This window comes from Danio rerio, chromosome 5, assembly GCF_052040795.2.
Source record: "Danio rerio strain M-AB ecotype USA chromosome 5, GRCz13ab, whole genome shotgun sequence".
Classification (NCBI taxonomy): domain Eukaryota; kingdom Metazoa; phylum Chordata; class Actinopteri; order Cypriniformes; family Danionidae; genus Danio; species Danio rerio.
In genome coordinates, this window is record NC_141025.1 from 28,408,313 (window position 1) to 28,432,116 (window position 23,804).

At 36.6% G+C, this 23,804-nt stretch overlaps 1 protein-coding gene and 1 long non-coding RNA gene across 4 annotated transcripts in view; one reads left to right on the plus strand and one right to left on the minus strand.

Moving 5' to 3' along the window:
* unc5db (unc-5 netrin receptor Db) overlaps nt 1-18,737 on the plus strand; it is a 443,298-nt gene extending 424,561 nt beyond the window's left edge. For all 3 annotated transcript variants that reach the window (XM_087253524.1, XM_087253523.1, XM_087253522.1), the window contains 5 exons: nt 490-717; nt 4,388-4,537; nt 7,555-7,719; nt 11,133-11,311; nt 16,409-18,737. In XM_087253524.1, coding sequence (XP_087109650.1) covers nt 490-717; nt 4,388-4,537; nt 7,555-7,719; nt 11,133-11,311; nt 16,409-16,592 — 906 coding nt within the window. In that variant the 3' untranslated portion in view covers nt 16,593-18,737. The remainder of the gene's footprint in view (nt 1-489; nt 718-4,387; nt 4,538-7,554; nt 7,720-11,132; nt 11,312-16,408) is intronic.
* On the minus strand, nt 284-23,533 carry LOC147843990 (uncharacterized). Its single transcript, XR_015491240.1, has 3 exons — nt 23,383-23,533; nt 4,151-4,530; nt 284-751 (listed from the first exon to the last, which is right to left on the minus strand). It is a non-coding gene; the product is annotated as an uncharacterized LOC147843990 (long non-coding RNA).
* Between the last annotated feature and the right edge of the window lie 271 nt (nt 23,534-23,804).

Below are 23,804 nucleotides of genomic sequence, written 5' to 3' on the forward strand. Positions count from 1 at the left end.
GAAACAAAACAAATAAGACTTTCTCCAGAAGAAAACATATTATCAGACATACTGTGAAAATTACATTGCTCTGTTAGACATCAATTGAGAAATATTAAAAAAAGAAAAGAACTATTAAAAGGGGAGCTAATAATTCTGACTTCAACTGTCGATGTATTGAAAATATCTCACCGGAATTCATATGTGCACTGACTACATGGTAATCATGTAAAAATATTTCGATAGTAAATGTGATAGCAGTCATTTTTCAGCACAGAATTAAAATGAAGAGCACAGACAGACGTTTTACTTTCTCCAGGCGTCTGATATGCTTTTAGAAAGTCAACATCAACATAACATCAGCGTAAAGATTTTCAATTTCCATAGGCTGAATATTACTTTTGGCCACTAATGCATTTGCACTATACACACTAGCAAATATTCTTCGAAGAAGCAGCTATGTCTGATTTGCGAGCATGTTTCATTACTGTCTCTTTCTTGGGTTCTCAGGAAATAATGTCAGTAGATGATGAATCAACCTCCTGCTATTGCCTGATGGACTCACATAGCTGTCACTTGTTGCTGGATCAGCCGGGCTGTTATGCGCTGGTGGGGGAGCCAATCACCGATGCCGCCATAAAGAGACTAAGGATTGCTGTGTTTGGCAGTATGGAGGCTTCCTCTCTGGACTACAGCCTGCGAGTGCACTGTGTAGACGATACGCCACATGCCTTTCAGGTGAGAGCTGGACAGTGAACATATGCTCATTAAGCTGCGAATGTAATGCAGAAAATTAGAGGCTTGCATAAAACATTTGCTAACAAAGCACCATTTCCATCCCATATGGTCAAAAAACATTATTGTCACTTCCTAGAAAAGTAGCAAAAACTATTAATGCTAAAAATGTGAATTTCTGAAAAATTCCAATTAATATTCCAACATAATGAGTTGCACTTCAGAGCATACCAACAAGACGCAGATGATGTTTGGGAAAACAATTTTGTGAGCCTTATTTGGGAGGTCATTATACCAAATAATTTTAGTTTTGGGACATTTCAGAGTGATTAAAACTACACTTGAGATGGCGTGTGATTAGATTTGTGCGCTGGTTAGGCAAATTACAAAATCATCTGTTGAAGTAAGTCGCATGTTTTTTGCCATCCTCTTTTATGGTAAAGATTTTTTCCATACTGACCTATATTTAGTGCAAAAGTTTGTTATGAGCATTGTATCCAAGATTGTATCATGACCTAAGTTGGAACATATAGTAAGTTGCTTGTTTACACTGACTTAATCACTGGAACAAGGATGTTTGTAATAGACTCCTCCTTAAGTATATTAAACATTGCAACTGAAAAAAAAATAAAATAAAATAAATGTATATGTATTTATACCTATTACATCCATTATTATATGAAACGCTAATACACTATTTTATTTAAACGTGACATCTATAGCATTTTAAAAATATGGCATTAAAGAACATCACCTGACCCATATTTTGTATACAGTGCATCCGGAAAGTATTCATAGCGCTTCACTTTTTCCACATTTTTTAATGTTCTAGCCTTATTCTAAAATAGATTAAATTTATTTCTTAAAAATTCTACACACAATAGTCCAATAAGACAATGAGAAAAAAAATTTTTTTTTAATTGTTGCAAATTTATTAAAAATAAAACCTGAAAAAACAAGTATTTCACAGCATGTGCTTAATACTTTGTTGATGCACCTTTGTCAGCAATTACAGCCTCAAGTCTTTTTGAATATGATGCCAAAAGCTAGGCACACCTGTCTTTGAGAACTTTTGGCCATTCTTCATTGCAGTACTTCTCTAGCTCTATCTGGTTAGATGGGAAGCGACGGTGTACAGTGATTTTTCAGATCTCTCCAGTGATGTTTAATAGGATTTAGATCTAGGCTCTGGCTGGGCCACTCAAAGACATTCACGAGTTGTTGTGAAGCCACTCCATTGATATTTTGGCTGTGTGCTTTGGGTCATTGTCTTGCTGGAAGATGAACCGTCGCTCCAGTCTGAGGTCAAGAGCACTCTAAAGCTGGTTTTCATTCAGGACTAATTAATCTTTCCCACTATCGTGACTAGTATTCCTGTTCCAGATGGTTGTTCTTCTGTAAAGTTCTCCTCTCTCCACGGAAGAATGCTGGAGCTCAGACAAAGTGATCATTGGGTTATTGATCACCTCCCTAACTAAAGCGCTGCTCCCCAGATCTCTCAGCTTAGATGGCTGGCCAGCTCTAGGAAGAGTCCAGGTGGTTTTAAACATCTCACTTACGGATGATGGAGGCCTCTGTGCTCATTAGACCTTTCCAAGCAGCAGAAATGTTGCTGTAACATTCACAAGCCTTGTGCCTCGAGACAATCCTGTCTCGGAGGTCAACAGACAATTCCTTTATCTTTATGCTTGGTTTGTGCTTTGACATGCACTGTCAACCCTAGGACCTTATATAAGCAGGTGTTTGCCTTTTCAAATCATGTCCAATCAACATAATTTACCACAAGCGAACTCCAATTAAGCTGCTGAAACATCCCAAGAGTGATCAGCAGAATGTTCCTGAGCTCAATTTAAAGCTTCACGGCGAAGACTGTGAATACTGATGTACATGTGATTTTTCAGGTTTTTATTTTTAATAAATTTGCGTCAATTTCAAAAAATCTTTTTTTCACATTGTCATTATGGGGTATTGTGTGTAGAATTTTGAGGAAATAAATGAATTTAATCCATTTTGGAATAAGGCTGTAACATTAAAATATGTGGAAAAAGTGAAGCGCTATGAATACTTTCCAGATGCACTTTATGTCAATTGTTTTAAATTTCAATTGACCAATTTCAGCCAAAGCTTTAGCATCTTTTTAGGGTAGGGGAAGGAAATGCAACAAATTTGAAAATGCATTTGATTGGTCAGAAGATCTGCATCAAATTCTTTCATCCCGTATTTTCAACGCTGAAACAATCAGGCTGCATTTTTTCAAACAGTTTTTTTTAAGGTTAAAATGAACAAAAGTCAAGCTTAAAGGTCCCATGAAGTTAAAGTATTAGTATTATAATTTTTAAGATATCTAAAAGCTAGTGTGATCTAAAACAGTGACAAAATTCCCGTTTAGAAGATATAAAACTGATATTAACATGTAAAGCTTGTGTTTTGTCACTTTCACCTAAATAGTGCAATGGTTTTATTCACGTCAACCCATAATACAGTTTCTCATCACATAACCAATCTTGTGTTCTTGAAGGGGCGGGGCCTGTCAGATCCTAGAGAGCATTTCTGTTGGATCTGACATCCCCCACCCCCTTCAAAACGCTTCTTTTTTTGATGTACTTCAGCTTAACCACTCCCTCTAGCAGAGCTGTGATTAAAAAAAAAAAACTATTGTTTTTTTTTTTTTTTAAGGGAGGAGCTACAGCATGTCCCATCCTTTCTTTTGATTGAGATTACGTCAATTACGTCTATTTCAATGCACTTCACAAGACCTTTAATGCTACATCACAATTGCAGCAGGCAAAAAATTTTGCTGAAAGGACACTAGTGCCTGCCCTTTCAAATGATAATTTGCAATGGTAATGGGATATTTAAATATGAGTAAGATTTGAATACCTCAAATATTTTACCTAAAAAAACATCATTTGCTTTGCTTCATGTCATTGTAGTTCTTTCACTCATTAAAGAACTCTATTCATTTCTGTGTAACATCTGTGGAGCATCACAGCAAGATTACAGCAGAGGTAGACTGGATCTGCAATGAGGTCTACACATTGAGACCACTGGTGAGAATGTGAGTTCAGAATGATGATGCTTTAAGTGTGTGATCAGAATATGTCTGCTTTGGTCAGTGCTATTTTCAAACACACACTCAGAGGATACAAAAGTCAAAGTCAATTACTGTTGTCTTGCATGAGTGCTCAGACTTCTGCGTGCTCTCTCACACACACTCACACACATACACACAAAGAGAGCACTCATCTCTGAAATCCAGTGAAACACAAAGCAGTTTTGACAGATGAACACTGCCACGCTTGAAATCAAAGAAGCCAGTAATCAATTTAAATTCAATTTTCTTTTCAAAGCTTTAACCAACACTTTGTTTGAAAGCTTTTTTATATTTCTGCATGTTTATTAGCCGTGGAGCTTTTGTTCCTTCCAGAGATTGTACCTTTTTTTAGCTGCTCGACATCAAGTTCAGATAATGTTTGTTGTGTTGAATTTTAACCACAATGGGTTGACAAGATGTTAGACTTGAGATTGGCAGAGAGTGATTTAGCCTATTTTAGCCATTGTAGTCATTTCTTTCTGCATTACTGTGGTTTTCCAGTCTGTGCACATATTCTTTCCCTACCACTATGGTTTTTTAATTCCCAGCGTTCTCTGTTTTTCCTGTGTTTGTCCACAGGGAGTGGTCACAGCTGAAACCTGCAGAGGAGGTCAGCTTTTAGAAGAGCCCAAGACACTGTTCTTCAAAGGAAACTGCCTCAGTCTGCAGGTGTCCATCCAGGATATCCCTCAGTTTCTGTGGAGCATCAAACCCTTCACCACCTGTCAGGTAACATGCAAACATTACTAGCCTACTCTGACCAGTGCTGTAATGTGCAATAGGTGAGCTTATGTGATATAAAATAAAACATTTTGTACCATTTTGCCTGGTTCTTAAAATCCCCTTTATGAAGTTTGCCAATGAGTTAACGAATTAGCCAATAAATAAATCCAATAATAAACATATACCTACATTCACACTACACATGGGATTATAACCGGTTTTTAGGTTTATAGCTGTCAATGTGTTAAACTGTTAAAATTTTCTGTTTCTGTTTTTTCATTGCGTGTTTTTTATGACTATATTATTTAGTTTTTAGGGCATTAGTATCTCCAGCAGAAAAGAAGCATCTACATTAAAAGCTACTGCTCAGTCCGTGATTGAGCAAACCTTTCGGGAATTTAAAATATCTTATACATTAACATCCAGGCATGCTATAGACCTGAACAGTGCAGTGGCTTACTTTATATCCAAAAAAGAAGAAAGATATCTAAAGATGCCTATTCATGTTGTAAATAAGTCTTTGTTTTTAAACTGATGAAGACAGCAGATGTCAATGGTTTATTTTAATTATTTAGCCTGACATGTTTACTGTTCCAAAATATTTAACATTTTTATATAGAATAAAATATATTGGTTCAATGGGGGGGAAAGTAGTTCAAACAGTAACCACAATGGTCCGTGATACTGTTAAATCATGATATTTTTTTCCAAGGTTATCATCCCATCAGAATCTAATACCGGCCCATGCCTAATTCACACAATGCAACAGACAAACATATTTGTGCAACACTTTACTTGAAGTGGTGTTCATTAGACCCCTTCAAAAAAAAAGTAAAGCCAAAAGTTTCATAAGTTATGAAACCTTTATAACCATGACATGACACATCATGAAAGTAAATGAGAATTTATGCATGCTTACAACAACTGTCATTAAGTGCCATTCGCTCAGTTATGTCATTTTAAATGCAAAGAAAGATTTGTTTGTTATGACAAATTGACATAAACAAATACATCACAACCAGTCATAAAAACGTAACATTACCAAGACAACAAAAATTGTCATAAATCTGTCATAAACATGATTGTCATAAAGCCATTTCCATGTCATGAATTTTACAACAGGGTCATGAATTTTTTTAACCTTAACTAGAGTGATAAAAGCTGAATTTGTTATTAAATGTTAATGATGCTCTTAAAAATATGTGAAATTCAGTTTGTTCCATTGAAAAACTGATCAAATGACACCTAATAACAGTTGTCATAAGCATGCATAAAATCTCATTTACATTTATGACGTATGTCATGTCATGTCATGTCATGATTATAAAGATTTCATGACAGTCTTATGAACACCCCATTAAGTAAAGTGTTATATGTGTGTAAATGTTAACTTTTTTTTTTAAAGGGCCCTTCTTTTAGTTCAAGTCTACTTCAAATTTATTTATTTATTTATTTTTCTAAAAAAGGGGTGGGTGTGGCCAGCAGAGCAGGGAAAAACGAGAGGAGCAAACAGCTGCTGTCAGTTGGCTCTCAAAATGAGAGAAAAACTGTGAGGAGACTCATGATTTTATAGTTTGCAAAGTTAACATGCAAAGAAATAAACCATAAGTAATTTAATGCCGAGCTACATTTGTTATTCACAATTTAATATACACATAACCACAACTATAAATGAGGTATATTTCTCTACTCCTGAATCCATGGTTCTAAATGCAGACATATGGCCCTATAAATTCCAACCGTTAACCCTGCCGGTAATCTGGAGAATTTTCAACATAGACAAACAAAGCAGCATGGATATAGGTGATGTGTCTGAATGGTAACAAACTCAACTGATAAAAGACAAAGTCCACCATTCTCTAATTCCCGTACAGCTCTTCAGACAAAAATGCTTGCAGCAAACCAACAGCTTTGCTGTATCGGCCCTGACAGCATCACGAGAAAAACATGCAACAAACCCTGTGGATCATGGAAACAAACACATACGAACAGCCCTCCATGAATGGCTAAATACTGTGTGACATGCACGGACGCAGTCTCACCCAGTCATTGGTTCTCACAGCTTGGGAGGTCTGCCTAGCCTTTGGAAAGCACATTCTTTCATGAATAATTAAGAAGCAGAGTCTTCTCATAGGATAAGAAAACTCGGCTATGAATAATAATAGAACCGACACGTCTTCACAGGACAGACAGATAACACTATGTCACTGATATGATCCTGCCTCAAAAATGATTTTCAACCCGGAAAAAGAAAATAGCTAACAAAAGTTCAAAATCATCCAGTTTTCCCCACAATTAAAGCTGACGGGCTAATGTTGGCTTAATTGATGCTCAACACACAAAAATCTGTTAAAATTCTTGAACCTTTAAAGTCTAGAATTGACGTGTAATCTAAAATAAATGTTTAATAAATATATGTTTTCCATAAAGAATACAGTAACATTTTCAGCTTCTTCACTCATACATCTCTGTACATTTCAACCCAGAGCAGTGAGATACTGTGCTACCTAGCATACAAATACACAGCGCTAAGACAGTATTTGATTCTAGGTTAAACCATTTGATCAGTTCAGAGGTGTTTCTGTCTCCTGTTACGTGCTTTTAGTACGCCTACATGAGGGAGAAATTAATCCCGGCATTAAGGCATCTGCTGTCCCATCGAGCATTTCTTCACCTCAGGGTTCCTATCACTGTTGACACCGGGTCATTTCAATATGCAGGACTGCAGAAACGTTGCAGGAGAGGTCAAGGACGTTCCCTGCAGACGTGCTGCTTCGCCCAAATTAATTATACATCAAAGAGCGCTGCTTTTCCTTCCCTGGCCCTCCTCCCACATTCTGTGTGTTGTACAGTACATACCCCAGCGGTGACCCCCATCAGCAGCGTTAAAGGGGATTAGAGATTGTGTCTCTTTTGTACCGATGCTCTTAGAGACGCTCCTCTTAACACACGTTGTTCATGGATGGGGTGTTTTCCCTGACTCAGCTCTCTGATTTCTCTCTCTCTCTTTTGTTCTGCTGCAGGAATTCTCCTTCACCCAAGTGTGGTATAGTAACCAGCAGCCTGTGCACTGTGCCTTCTCACTGCAGAGACATAGCGCCGCCACCAACCAGCTCTCCTGCAAGATCAGTGTGCGGCAGGTCAAAGGTCACGAGCAGATCCTGCAGGTCTACACCTCAGTGGGAGAGGTCAGAGTCACTTTAGCTCTACCTGTTTTTAAAGCGATAGCTCACCCAAAACTGAAAAATCTGCCATCATTTACTCAACCGTAACACAAAAGAAGATATTTTGAAGAAAGCTGGAAACATGTAACCATCAACTTCTATAGTGTTTGTTTATGTAAACAGTTACAGGCTTTTAGCTTTCTTTAGATCATCTTCTTTTGTGTTTGACAGAGGTAAGAATCTCATGAAGGTTTGGAACTGGGGCTGTAGAATATATCGTTTTGTAGGGATAATTTACAGTTTTATCTTAAAGAAGGACCAGTCTGTCAGATGTCAGAAGAGCCGTATTCAGAGATTCAAATAAATAAAGTTTACTGAATATAGTTTGCAGTTTCATCAGCAGAAACCAGCTTCAACCCTCGCAATGAGTTCCTAGGCTGCTACTCTCTACACACGACCAGAAAGTGTGTGATTCAGGTAACAGGTTCTGATTGGTTAAAACAAAGATAGACCATTTTAAATATGGATGTCAATGCTGGGTCATATCTGAATCCAGATAGGAATGTTTTGGTTAAGTCACCCGTAGACAATTAAGAGCTTGTCTCAGACCTGTAGAACTGACCCATCGGATGCATATACACATGCAAGAGACCATTTGTTATTAAAACCCAAGGTTGTTTCTTCATACTCTGTCTTATCAAACTAGTTCAAAATTGGTATAAAAAGCATTCAGACTGCTATATTCTTGCTACACAAAGTCTATCTTGAATAAAAAGGAAAGACACTTTAAACAGAATAAACACATATTAATAATAATATCAAAATCACTTTAGACAGTATTAACACATAATTATACAGTTGTTTTCAGTCATCGTGCCCCTCAGTTCCACTCGAGGTGACCTCTGACCTAGTTTGGTGGCTCCTGAAAATAGAGTTAAAATAGACAGACAAATGCACTGAACATTCTTATATTACAGTAAAGAATGTGATAACTTCATTCATTAGTCAAAATCATTTCAAAGTTAAATACTTATTCAAATAATCATATTAATAAAGTAATGAGAAAATGGATAAACGTTGATTCATGCTGCGACAGATTGGAAGGCAGAAATCGGAATCCATCAGATTCAGCGTTAAACAGTGTTTCCTGTAGGATTTTGTCCAGCTGTGGTGGCAGGCCTTTTACACAGATCTTCCAACTATCTATGGCAGGGGTGTCAAACTCAACTCCTGGAGGGCCGAAGCCCTGCACAGTTTAGTTCCAACCCTGCTCCAACACACTTACCTGTAGGTTTCAAACGAGCCTGAAGGACTCAATTAGTTTGATCAGGTGTGTTTAATTAGGGTTGGAACTAAACTGTGCAGAGCTGCGGCCCTTTTGGAACTGAGTTTGACACCTGTGATCTATGGCGTTATTTCAATGACAAATGTCATGAGCGCAGTATAAAAAGTTAGGATCACATTCATTTAATACAAACATGCAAATCTCTTTGTTTGTGCACCAATTTCCACTCTTTGTGCACAAAGGGGAAATTTTCTTGTGCGCTTTTAAATTAACACTGCTGAAGTGTGGTAAAGTGCATTTATGTAACTAATATGCCTCCAACATTTATTAGATTTGCTTGAAATATTTATGAATGTCTCCAATAGACCTACAAAACGACATTGATGCATTCTGAAGTGAAACAAAATAAAGTCATTGTTTGCAGAAGCATAGACCTTTAACTATAAATAAAGTATAATTATGGAAACTGTGTTCATCATAACTGAATGCTTTGTCGTGTTTACTGGCCTTACGCATCGCACAGCCCTGTCAGTCAGTCAGACTGACAGAACACACAGCACTATTAGATTACAGAAAGGTTCGCTCTGTTATAATTCACTTACATTTTAATACATTTTGGTGTGATTGTAACCCACTAAAAAAGAAAACAGCAACAACTGAAGCTTTTGAATAAGAAGCAGTAATAAATTTTAGTGTCGCGCCCTGCCACAATTAAGTGCACACAGCATCCCATATTATCTGATAATTGTAAGAAATAAGTCCAAAAGGCAACTGACTGTGTAAAGCCACGTAAACAAAACAAAAATATGATGAATTTTCTGAGTTCAGTAGCTAATCTGCCGGAGTCAGCTGAAGTGACGGCAACCAGCGAGACCTAGCTGTCACTCAAGTGGCCACGCCCTTAATTATGCAAACTTAATATAACCTAATAAAAAGGAAATGGATGGGTTAAAAAAAAATCCCCTCACAGTTGTCATGAAGGGTAATATTAGCTATATGAACCAAAATCGTTCTTTGTAACAGGCTGTAAACACCTTTTTTTCCCTGTTATAAAAGTTGGCCATTCTAACATTGGGCTCAATTGAAATTTGACAGGACTAGCGAAATTTTGATGAATTGCAGCTTCAGTTACTTCCATATTGCCTTCCCGAGGGAGAGCAGGGGGTTGCCGCTTTTTTAAAACGTACTAATATTAATAAATGCTGTAATTTAGGAAAAATTGTTTATTACTAGTTCATGTTAAGCAATGATAACAATAAAATCCTTTTGTGATTATTTGCATCAATTTCTCATTAATGAGCCTTTAACAACCATAGGACCTTTTTATTGAACAAAAGGTGATATTAGTGGCAATTTTTTTTTTAATGTTTTTAAAGTGTGCTGCCTTACATTAAATAAATAAATAAATGCATAAAAATAGTTACTATGCGGCATTGCTGTAAAAACACTTTTTTAAAATCTTATGTAGGCGCCATATTTGATTTTAAAGTGAGAGGAGGTGAAAATGAAAGTGAATAATAGTTTAAACTCAGTCTTGTTTTCAAAAGTATACAAATATGGCGGATAAGTTGTTTGGACTTTTTAAGAAGTGCTTTTATATTGAAGCTTAAATGTATTAATAATAATTTAATTCCACAGAAAATAAGACAAAAGTTCAACAAGAAAAAGAAAATGGGTTAATAATTATAAAAATAAGGAATATTTCATTCAATCATTCATTAATTTTCTTTTCGGCTTAGTGGAATGAACTGCCAACTTATCCAGCATCTGTTTTAGGCAGCAGATGCCCTTCCAGCTGCAACCCATCACTGGGAAACATCCATCCATATACACTCATTCACACACATACACGATGGACAATTTACCCTACCCAATTTACCTATACTACATGTTTTTGGACTTGTGGGGGAAACTGGAGTACCCGGAGGAAACCTACACCAATACGGGAAGAACATGCAAACTCCACACAGAAACGCCAACTGACCCAGCTTAGCCTTGAACCAGTGACCTTCTTGGTGTGGTCTGCCCCACAATATTTTTTTTAAGTCATTTATTTTTAAAGTTGCTGTGTGACAGTAATTCTTCAAGCCTCTTTGTAGACAAATAAATATCCCTGCCAATAACTCATCTGTACGTTTTTTCCCTTTTTCAGAATGAGAAAGACACAGTCCCATTTTTTATGCAGGCAGATTGCACGGTGACTTCACAGACAGGGGCCAAAGCCTTCAAAATCCCCCTGTCCATTCGTCAGCGGATCTGCACCACCTTCGATACTGCCAACGCCAAGGGCAAGGACTGGCAGCTCTTAGCTCAGAAACTCCACATTCAGAGGTGAGCACTGGAGAGAGATGTAGCCAAGGCAACACCGCTGATTGAAACTTATTGCGGCAGTGCTCACTTTGTTAACAATGCCCTTGAATAATAAGCTGAGACCGCGCTCCACTTTGCTTCATCATTTCACTCAGAACTCATACTCCTCGGGCTTTTCATCTTTATTGAATTCAGTTTCTGCAAAGGTTAGATGTTAAAGAACCACTAGAGAGTCAAGAGATGTGAGAGCCACCTTCCCTTTATCTGTGAAGTGATTTTACAGCACATTGATATAGCTTATGTATTTCTGTGGAGATAATCTTTGAACCGGACTTCATCCAAACTTCTTTTTAATCGGAATCTTGCATTTGGATCTGAAGTGGTGTTTATTATTATATAAGACTTACAAGTCAAGTGTCTAAGTAAAAGAAAGGATGCACCAAAGGAGAGAGAACTGATGACAACTAAAAATGTGGTATTCATTTTTCGTAGTAGTACATCGCAAATACTGATACTCAAATGCATCATTTATGAGATAACACAGTTATGAAGATGTGAAGTGGCATTGCAGCTCTGTAAATTGTGCCGTTTGATATAAATGGCTTGTTTTCCCCAAAGAAAACGTCTTGTTACCTTTTTTTGAACTTGTGTCACATGACCGTTTGAGTTTGCTATTATATTACAACACTGCCATCTATTGGTACACCACAGGTACCAGCACACATCATGTGTTTAGTTCAATTGCAGTACAGATTCAGAACAACACATGGATGTGTTATTCATACAAAGTGTACAAGCATACAAATATAATTGCATTTTTCAAAACTGATCCAGTTGTGATCATTTATACCAGTGGTCTCAAACTCAATTCCTGGAGGGCCACGGCTCTGCACAGTTTAGCTCCAACCACCTCCAACTCACACCTGCTTAATACTCTAGTAGTCTTGAACACCTTGGTTATTTGGATCAGCTGTGTTTGATTATGGTTGGAGGAAAACTGTGCAGAGCTGCGGCCCTCCAGGAATCCAGTTTGAAAGCCAAGATTTATACACTTAAGAAATGTATACAAATAATTCAATACTTATTACTTACTTTTTTTTTTTTGTCTTGATTAAAATGAATGAAGTACAATTTTACAAATCGTCACCTTGGAATTATAAGGTTCTATCTGCTTTCTAAATGATTTTGAAATATTGAGTTTCAAAGTTTTTGCATTCCATTTACAGTGCATCCGGAAATTATTCATAACGCTTCACTTTTACCACTATTTTTATGTTGCAGATATTTTGAAATTGTTGCAAATTTAGTAACAATAAAAAAACCTGAAAAATCACATGCAGATGAAAAGTGAAGCACATTGAATACTCTCCGGATGCACTGTAGCAAACAATATGTGTGTAACAGTTCTCTTTCATATATTAACATGACAGAGACCCTAAATGTACTCTAAATGTACATTATCAAAATTCTCTTAAATTTGAAAATTGGGGTAAAACAAACATTGAGCCTTCTAATTCTAAACAGTCATTTTCCGCTTTGAATTATTAAGGTTCTGTCTGGCAGATCATTAATTGAAGCATTACTTTTCAACAAATACAATAAGTCTGCTTATTAATTTAAGTAAAAAACTCAACAACAATATGTTGATGTTTGAGAAAGCTACATTTTTGCTTTCTATAACATTTATTGAATGTTTTAGGTTAAATCTTTTTTTTCTAGTTCAAATTAAGCATACAAGGCTGTACTAAATATTTTGTCCAGTGCAGATGCTAATTTTATGTCATTAATATGGCAATATTTATTGAATTATATGCTTCATATGAATTAAAAAGAAATTTAAAGACTTTAAAAGAAAACAGACAATAAGCAAATGAGTTTTATCAACACTGAAAAAAATTTCACTGACTATATATACACAAATAAAATTGTTTCACATTTAATATATTACATTTTTTAAATAACTGTTTCTTTTACAACCATGTAAAATTAAACATTTCATCTCAATGTCAAAAAATGCTTCTAAATCGTCACATTAACACACATATTTTAATTTCAGGTTTCTTCTTAGTATTGTGTGGTGCGGCATTATTTAGTCAACTCTGATTTTGTGTTTCTCTCTTGTCTTTTTCTGCTGTCAACAGAGTAGTCTGGTGAAATGACAAAGAAAGCTAATTCTAATTGGTCTTCGTGCTTGCATTTGGAATGCTGATTGGCTCACAGAAAGAACCTTATATAGAGCCAAGCTAGAATTCGACTGTGTAGATAAAACCTTTTTTGTTTTTTAAACAAAGGTCTTAAAATGTAAACACTTATAAAAATATCACATAATGTAAATAAGCTGTCAATTAATAAGAATGTCAATAACGTCATTTTGACAAAAACGTCAGATAGAACCTTAAAATTCTAAGATGACAAAATGTACTTCAAGCTACAATCGTTTGTGCTTTAAATATATATTCAAGGTGACCCAATGGCTCAGTGGTTAGCACTGTCACCTCACAGAAAGAAGGTCGCTGGTTTGAGTTGAGCCAGTTGGCATTTCTGTGTGGAGGTTGCATGTTCTCCCTTTGTTAATGTGAGTTTCTTTTAGGTGCTTGGTTTTTCCCCACATCGCTATATGAGATATAGATTGACTAAATTGGCCATAGTGTATGAGTGTGCGTAAAACATATGCTGGATAAGTTGGCGGTTCATTCTGCTGTGGCGACCCTGATAAATAAGGCACAAAGCCAAAGGAAAATGAATGAATGAATAAATATTCAATTCTCATTTCTGGACATCCACTTCAATCTGACTGCTCTGATCAAATGTTGTGTTGCTTATGCCAATGTGACTCTGTAATGCTCATTATAATGTAAACACATCAGAACAGGGGTCTCATTTATAAAAGTGCACAAAATGGGGGAAATGTGCATATGCCCTTTACAATGCAATATTTGTGATCTATAAATGTGAGCAGCTACAAGTAAACTTTAAGTAAAAATATTTAAATTAATTATTGACTTAAATTAACCACTTTAAATAATCATATGAGCCATCATCTTTAATAAATAAAGAACTAATTATTCTGCTGTATGTTTACTTATGAAGGTTTTACACAAAATTTGATAAATAAGACATCAGGTCTTTGCTGAAGTAAAAGTCAGGCTCATGTGTTTTTACATCAAAAATATTTGTAAATTATTAACTCAAATCATTGATTTTCGACAGCTGCCGTATGCGTATTCTCAACTTTACAGCTAAGTCACTTATGATACATTCGTAGCGGAATTTCTGGGAGAAGACATGTCTCAACAATTTACAATTGACATTACATTTAGCAGGTGCTTTTATCTAAATTGACTCACAAACACACATTGTGCAGTTTGGTGTTCATTGCCTTGCTCAAGTGACTGAGGAAGGGTGGAAGACAGGTTTGGCTTTTCTCTTCCTTAAGAAAAAAGAAAGTAAGTACTTACCCCAATGTTTGTTTACCGCTGAAAATGATAATGAACAAGAAAAGTAGTTGGTTTCTGCGGTAAACAAACTGTGTGCTAAACGGTTCCTGTGAGACGCATCTATTCCAGGAAATTCCACTATGAATGCGTCTTTCAAGACGTGTGTAACCCAGTTTGTTTATGGGAGCGTTTTATGATGGATTTACAGCCCAAATTTGACATTATTTCTCAAACTTATTTAGAAGTATAACCTAACCTTGCATGATATTTACAGGGTTTCCGCTGGTTTCCACAGTAAAATTTAAGACTTTTTAAGACCATGAAGAATAAAATTTCAAATTTTTTAACAACCCATGAGAAAAAAAAATGCACTTGCCGTATTTAATATGATTTGCCTATAATTCTTATTAGTTATTTCTTAGCCACATATTTTAAATAATGTGTCAAAACAAGCAGCCCCTAGTTATATACATATATTTTTAAGTGACAACATAAAAAAACCCTTGTAAATGTATACACAATGCTGTTCTAAAAGTTTTATTCACTTGTATTTGTTAGTGATTGGATGTGTGTTGGATCAATTGGGAAGCTTTACATAAAAAAAGGAAAATTAAGACCCTTTTAAAATGATATTAGACCTACAATACTATATTTCAGTCAATGTAAGACTTTTTAACGCCTAAAATTTAGTTTTTGAAATGTAAGACCCCGTGGATACCCTGCATTTAATGACAAATGTCTTTGGCAAACTTACACTTATGCTTACAACTTCCATCAATACATATATGGTAATTAAGCAGCATGTTAAGTTGATGTTCAAGAAAGCCAGCCCTGATCTATGCACTGTTTCAAATGTTGAAACTGGTGGAGATGATAGCACTATTACAGTTCCCATCCCTGCCACATAATGGTATGCAATTTTGGATTATCTTGAAAGATAGATGACTAATGTGAAACAACTGTGCTGATTTGCTTTGGCATGGATCATAAATGGTGGTCCTACGCTGTACTATGAAAGAGGCCAAAATTGAAGGTCTTGTGACCAAAAATATTCTGAAAAAACTACTGACATTCTTATGATTTATGATCATCTCACTATGTCTTTGTCTGCTATGACCTATATCTACTGATTAGCCAATAAAAATGGAAATAACATCAATGGAACGTGGCATTATAACTAAATACCAAGTTCCTTTTGCAAAAATGGCATATGAAGTTAACCACATTTCCCTATCCATGGTCTTTCCTCTTCTCTTCTGCACATAAAAAGCGTAATTTATTTTGCTGTATTTGTTTAACATTTAAGCACACTGATAATGTTAACTAGCTGTGTAGCCTACAATTTAATAGTGATTATCATCATATAGTACCAACGTGTATTATTGAACACAGTAGTTTGTAAAAATGCTTAAATTGCAGTCTATAGAAGGCTTAAAAGTCAACATATTGTAACATTGTCGTGTTGAAAGTATCTGTCTTACAAACTCATTTTAATTTTATGCAAGTAACACCAAAGTGCACCATTTACAAAAATGGATCTACACAATGTGGACAGTCAATTATTTACAAGAGATTCTAGTCAGATTCGGCCGGACAGTGTGAATGGAACCTAAAATGAGTGTGAATGTAGCTTAAAAAGCCTTTTCTGTGTTCTCAAAAATCTCCATTTCTGTCTGCACAGGAATCTGTCCTACTTCACCAAACAGAAGAGTCCCTCTGCTGTCATTCTCAGTCTCTGGGAAGCCAGACATCAGGACAGTGGAGATCTTGACTCGCTCGCAAGTGCTTTGGAGGAGATTGGAAAGATTCACTGTAAAAGTCTGCCTCAGAGTCCAGATGAGAACGAAACAGACTTTACGTTTTGAGGGACGACGGAAAACTTCATGTGTTTCACCAGACACAACTCAATTTGGAGTCCAAGTGGAACGGAGTTGAGGTGCATCCAGTCTGAGAGGAGACCGGGAACAGATGCGAGCGCTCACTTATCTGTACATGTGCAAAGTTGGAATGAATTTGGCAAAGCTTAGACGTCAGAGTGCCAAGCCATCGCATCTTACACAAAATTCCGCCTTAGCCTTTCCTGTTTTGTTTTTTATTGTGTGGGATTAGATAGGTGCAGGCTTTTCTCGTGCATCTTTTCCAACAGTTGCACAGTATTTAGACCCCATCTGCATGTGATCACTGACGTGCGCTTTGTTTGCACTATATGATGTATCGAGAAGGCAAGAAAGGGAAGTACACTCCTGCCTTTTTTGCACATCACACATTGTGAACGTGGCTCACCATGTTCTTTTATTTCCATTGTTGTTTTATTGCCTTTTTGCCGTCCTAATAGGATCAGCTGATGAATAACATGAGGTATTCTAACTTTGTTTTCAGCTATGGCAGAGTGACTGCGCAGTAGAAATGAATCTCATTCATGCAGGTTAGGGGCTAAAAATCAATTACGTTCCTCCCTCTGAAAATGCATAACCCACCCGTGTGCTCGAATGCATTACTGTTCCTGTGAGCGAATATGAGTCATCAGGAACAGAGAGCACTACTATATCATGCCTTTTATAGTGAGCGTCAGGCTTGAGACTAATATTGACCAGAAGCAGGGTTCGCTTAAGCCATGCAAACGGCAGCACATCCCTTTTGTTAACACTTCTGGCTTTCTTTTGAAATGCGGCTGAAAAGGAAGAGACTTTTGTAAAATGAAGCCTGTCTTATCTCCTCTGACCAAATTCCTCCGTGCGGCGTCAAACACAATAGGGCAACATGGGCCGCTGAGCAGGGAGAGTTATAATTAAGGTCTGATAAAAGGAAAGCAGCTATGTGGGGTGAAATGCCGTCAAGTACAGGAGAGAAGAAAAAAAGTTATGTTCTTCTTTTCGTGTCATCTATCTCATTAACCTTCTCTCTCAAACAGAAATGCCTCCAAGAGCTCATTTAAGTTGTTTTTATAGAAGTGGTTACACTTGTTATTTAGTTTCTTGGTTCTTAAAGGGAAATTATATGTTTCTGATTCACTTTGCATTCATACTGTCATTTTAAACAGAACTTACTGGACATCCAATACAATGCTTTGTGTGGGGTATGAAAAGGAGTCAAAACAGCACCAGGAATTTCTCCATCACACTCATAAATGAAGGTCTGCTCCTTTGCGCATCTCTCATGCTTGTATTGAACTGTAATTGGCAACGTTGTAGATGTGGCAAGAAAAAAAAGGTATGCATGAACATTCTGTCCTATTAAGGGTGGGATCCTATGACATATTATCGTATTTTTGGTTCATTTTGTGTTCATATTTTAGTTGAACTGCACCGGAGTTGGAGCGAAGTGGACCGAAACCTAGGGCTGGGCGATTTGACCTAAAATCAAAATCTTAATTAATTAAACATTTTGACTCTATTTTGATTAATGACCGAATATTATATGTTTATTTATTTATTTTTTGCCCCTCACATGGTTTGTACAGTAAATATGCGGACATTTTAAAAGTGAGAGATTTTTGAATGAAGGGTGCATTACTTGATTTAAAATTATTGAAGGAAACACACACTATCTACTATCTATGATTATTTATTGACCCTCAATGTTGAAAAACTTAAATGGACCCTTCGCTAAGCCCCACCCTCCTTAGTTACTGTTGCTAGTCCTGTCAAGCTTTTGTGCCTGCAACGTCTATTACAATGTGTATGCGCCAGTGTCAGACATTGCCAGGGATATAATTAGTCATGTTTGGCAAACAGGTGGGATATACAAGACAGCCAGACAAAAATGGTATGCAGTATGCATTACAAGGGTATATTCACGACAATAATAGCAACCGATTAGAAAATGATTTGATCAAAATTGAAGCTAGCTTACCCTAGCTGCCTCATACGCCGACCATTCTACAGCTTAGTTCATGCACAGCAGGAGAGGTGAAATTAAAACATAATCGAATAATAACAAATTAAACCGTAATTTCAGTTTTTTTGCCAAAAAGCCTGATGGATTAATTGTTGTGCAATGAAATATAGCGTTACTAACCGATGAGGAAACATGCATGGACAGTCCTTTTACATAATTCATTCATAGAAAGAGCAGCCAGAAAGGGAATGGATTTGTATCGATATTAGCATCATTTACCATAACAATGTAAACCTATCACTGTCTGTACGTATGTTAGTGTGCTCTTCATACTGTTTCTATTCTAATTAGCAGTTAAGTGAAATAAATAAATAAATTGAAATGCTAATTAAAGTATAAATAGCTGAAGTGAACAAATAAATTTTCTCTACCAGCAAATATTAATCGGACAACAAATATAAAAGCAGAGGTTGCACTATAACATCGTCACCAATGACTCCAAAACACAGACGAAAACATCAGTGGATTGTAGCTCTGACAAGGACAGGAGGCTTATAAATTACTACAAAACAGCTGCGGATGAAGTATATTGATCGCAAGTGCTGAGATTGTGATCATATTTCTGTTTTGTTCTGTTGATATGTAATTTCAAATATTCGTAGCTTGAAACAGATGGAAATATGATTGCTATTAGAATGACTACTATGGTGAAGGCTTAAACGGAGCAGTGCTCATAATATCGAGCGGGAAAAAAAAGAAAAAGACAGCTGTAAAAAATAACTTGCTTTGTATTTTTGTAGGAAACACAGTTTAGATCTGTTTAGGGTAAGAGGTGTGTGAGTTATTGCCGTCGGTCTATCACTAAATGTGAATATCGAAAACAAAACAAACTTTACTCCGCTCCTTTAGCGCCCCTCACAGAGTTTGATCCATGCTGGCATTTCTCCTCTTGGGTTTTAGGTTTTGAAAAGTGAAAAAATTTCACCACCCTGTCCAAACTTTTAGGATACCGGGTATCAGATTTGCACAATCCATTTGCACAACGATTTGGCCTGTTTCCCTCACTCAAAAGCTTAACAGAGCTCCTGCGCGTAGCTACGGTTGCTAAACTACAATTGGTTGGTGGCGGTTTTTGGGTTTGGCTTAGCGAAGGGTAAATTAAAACACACATTGCCTAAAACAAACAGTCACTTTTTTCTTATAAAAAGGGAAAACAAATAACTTGCACTTTTGAAAACAAAATTTATTAATTTCCATGTTTTCAAAAGTAGAAAATATAACTTTCAATGTAAATAATTTTATTGTAATTGAAAATATGCTGTCTCAAGTCAATGTAATGCAAACGCGCAATGTGTAGTTACATTTTTCAAGAGGGGTGCCCGCGAATGTTGCACTGGACTATACCTGTGCGTTTGATGCAGAAGTATAAATCAGCCTTAAAGCGGTGGTCCACGGTTTATTTTTAAGGCTTGGTTGTGTTTATAAGATGCAAAGCAATGTGTTCTCATGCTTTACTTGTAGAAAATTCCGTTATTTCTTTATATATCTTTGATTATATACAGCTACTCAGCTAACATGAAAACAACTATACAATATTTTCTAAGTTCCTCTGAAAGGCCTGCCATCAAGAGGCTCTGTTTGGTCAGCTGACATAATGTGCTGTGATTTGTGAAATCGGCACCACGTGATGCCCCTACAAGCACACGTTAGCTGCCTAAATCAGACAGAAATATGAGGAGCACACAGCTGAACCTCACGCCGGCTCTCTACAATAAAATCTGACAAGTGACTTTCATATATATTCGGAATAAACATGTGTAAGTAATATGAAATGATCCCATATATTTTGCGAGTTTGTTATTTGCGATGTAGAATGCAGGGAAAGGAGCAGCAGAGAGCGACACTGCAGCGCTGGTGAAGATAGTAAGTGTTTACAGCAGTTTGGCGGATAAATATGGATTTGTAGCCAAATTGTTGGCAGTGCCAAACAGCATTTCCCGTTGTTTACATCCTTGTTTACGTCCTCACTACGACATACCATTAACTCTAGGAACTGTGCATGTAATAAATTAATTTTAACAAATAAAAATACTTACAGGTTGTGGCTCACAATCCACAGCTTCCTAAGTTGGTCGAGTTTTTAGCCAAATCCAGCACTAAAATATTTTTTCATAAATCTCTGGAACATACTTTAAATTAAATTGTAAGCACTTCTCTCTTTGTGTCGTGTCCTTCAGAAGCCCAAATACAGAAACAGAAGATGCTCTGTGGAAATAGCAGCGTTTAGACAGCATTTTACCTTTCTTTGGCCACGCCCCTTCGATGCGCAGGGTGTGTTTGTGTAGTGAATCCGCGTAACCTGGTGTTTCTGATCTCACAAGCCTGGATGTATTTTTGTAGTCCATAAACTTTGTTCTCTGTAGGCTTTGCTAAGCCAATGTCTCCCTTTGTATAGAACTTTGAGCGTATTACAGAGATGTTTTTTTTTTTTGTTCATACAGCTACATTACACATCAACTGAAGTTTAAAATATAATATCGTAGTGGACCACCCTTTTAACAGAGCATGGTCACGTGACTCCGGTAAGGAAAGTAATTGAAAAAATTGACCTGGAAAATGTTATCGATTATAGGTTCTGAATGTCGATTTCAATTACATTTCAATTAATCGCCCAGCCCTTTTCAGGAGTTTCTGTCCACTATTTTATTGTGCACCAAGGTTTAGATGGCATCAGGCACACTTATTCAGATGAATCACCCTAATCTAAACAAACATGGCAATTGTTGAACACCAATGATTAAATAAGTATCTCTTACTCATCGATTTTATGTTTATATACTTCATATTAGGCATTTAACAAGATTGTCCACCTTACTGGTGGACACCAATGTATTAAACAGCAGTATCACACAACTGTATCAAACAGCCCCCAAAATATTTATTTATTCATTCATTTTATTTCCGGCTTAGTCCTTTTATTAATCAAGGGTCGCCACAGCGGAATAAACCATCAAGTTATCCAGCATATGTTTTATGCAGCGCATGCCTTTCCAGCTGCAACCCAACACCGGGAAACACCCATACCTCCTTACATTCACACTCATACACTATGGCCAGTTTAGCTTATTTAATTCACCTATAACACATGCTTGGAATGTGGAGGAAACCAGGGCACCTGGAAGAAACCCACGCAAACACGGGGAGAACATGCAAACTCTACACAGAAATGCCAGTTGACCCAGCCGGGGCTCGAACCAGCGACATTCTTGCTGTGAGGCCCCCAAAACAGATTTTTATTTATTATTCTTTATTGTTTTTCAAACTATTTTATATAATATTTGAGTTAAACATGTCATTAATTTGCCCTGAATCACTTTTCCTAATATTCACATTCATGTCCAAACAATGGAGGGTTAAGTTATGCGTTAAAAAGTACAGAAATGACTCTAGCAAAAATATATATGTAATTCTAGAAATGGCTATCAAACCAAACTTCTGATTTTGCCCTATTATTGTGGACTGCTTTAATAGTGGTACTGTTTGATGAACTAGTACAAAAGCCTTCAAACGATAAGTTACCAATACTGTTTATCTGTCCAACATCCATGTTATACTTAGGCCTTTGCTTCAAATTATGATTCTTGTGCCTTGTATAACTTCTGTAAATGGTGAATGTTGTACAGGTTAAGAAGACAGTTCCGAATCATGCAAACGTACTGTAAGATATCAGTTAAAAAGAAAACACTATATAACACTGATATGCAGGGGTCAAGAGCTTTTCTAGTGCTAAATATACTTGTTTGGTATTGCCAGGCCAGCTTTGTGGTATATTGTATGTATGATTATGAACATTTTGGATGTTTTCTGTACAGTAGAGTTTGCTGATGTATATGCAGTCTTTTGGAAATAAACGTACAGCTGAAGAGAGCTGCAACTCCAGCAAACGTTGCTGATGATTTATTGTCTTTCCATGTGCTCGTGATTTTTATTTAATCATTTGAATCAGGCATTTGTGAAATCTGCCATGTGTTTCTTATTCAGAGCACACTGTAGTTTAAAATAGTCTTTCTTTCTCAGAATTCTTTTCAACAAATAAAATGCACATTTTGTCATTTTTAGCACACTTGTTGAAAATAAATGAACTCAGCATTCATCACAGAAGTTTAAACGGACGTAAAAACAGATGAAAATGTGATCGAAACATCAATTCTGAGTCTCAGACATGCAGCAATTTACATTCATAAAAGGCTGATGCAAAGTCCACAGTTGGCAGTCTTATCTCAAACCACCCCTCCTTTTTCCTGAACTTTCTTATCTAAGGAGACACAAGTGACTGAAGATTCAGCCCTGGCTGTCATGGTCACCCAGAGGTTTGTTTGTCATCATTAATGGAATATCAGTCAAAACAATATTCAGAAATCTGAATCAACAATAATCTACATCCTAGTAAAATCCCAATTTCAAGATTACAGCCAGGCTTTCATTGCTGTGTACATCGTTGTGTACTATTCAGGCAAGTACATTACAGAAAAGTGCTTTTGTCACTGAATGTATGCTTGTTTGGCAAGGCAGAGGGACGAAAACTAGATCAGTTTTCAGGAAGCTACAAAACGATGTAATGACTAGATTTGCAGAAAAGAAAGAAAGATGCTTTTATTGAGGCACAGTAACGTCTTAAAACAGACCATTCAGATGTTGTAGTTTATCTGGAGAACAAATCGCTAATACAATAACTTTGTTGAAATCGCAGTGTAATCTAATATAGCTAATGAATGCGTCACGTGGTCGAGTGTGTTTGCTGGGAGTGAAAGGACTGACCTTTGTCTGCATTCTGAAGCGGCCCTATGAAATTCCCCTCAGACTTGGTAAATGAATAAACAAACAGAAGTCCCACCTTCATCCGTGCTTAAGCCTCTTTCCTGACTTGTACTCAACAGTCCCAGTATCTCACTGTCACACTCAACTGTCTGCAAGATAGCGACGAACTGACACAAGTGGCCTTGCGTTTAGGAAATTGATAATAACTGTTTGGATAGAGTGCGCGTTCAGATAGTCTTTGTGGGGAAATATCATCATTTAGGATCTAATGAAAACGACATATTTGAAAACTGAAAAACTTTTTTGGAGTAGTTATTTGACAAAGTTTAAGCGGGCTATTAACGTAACACGTTCGAATTTATGAATTCTACTACGTCGAGGGCTGTTGAATAATTATTAGATCACGTGACTGGACGGAACTT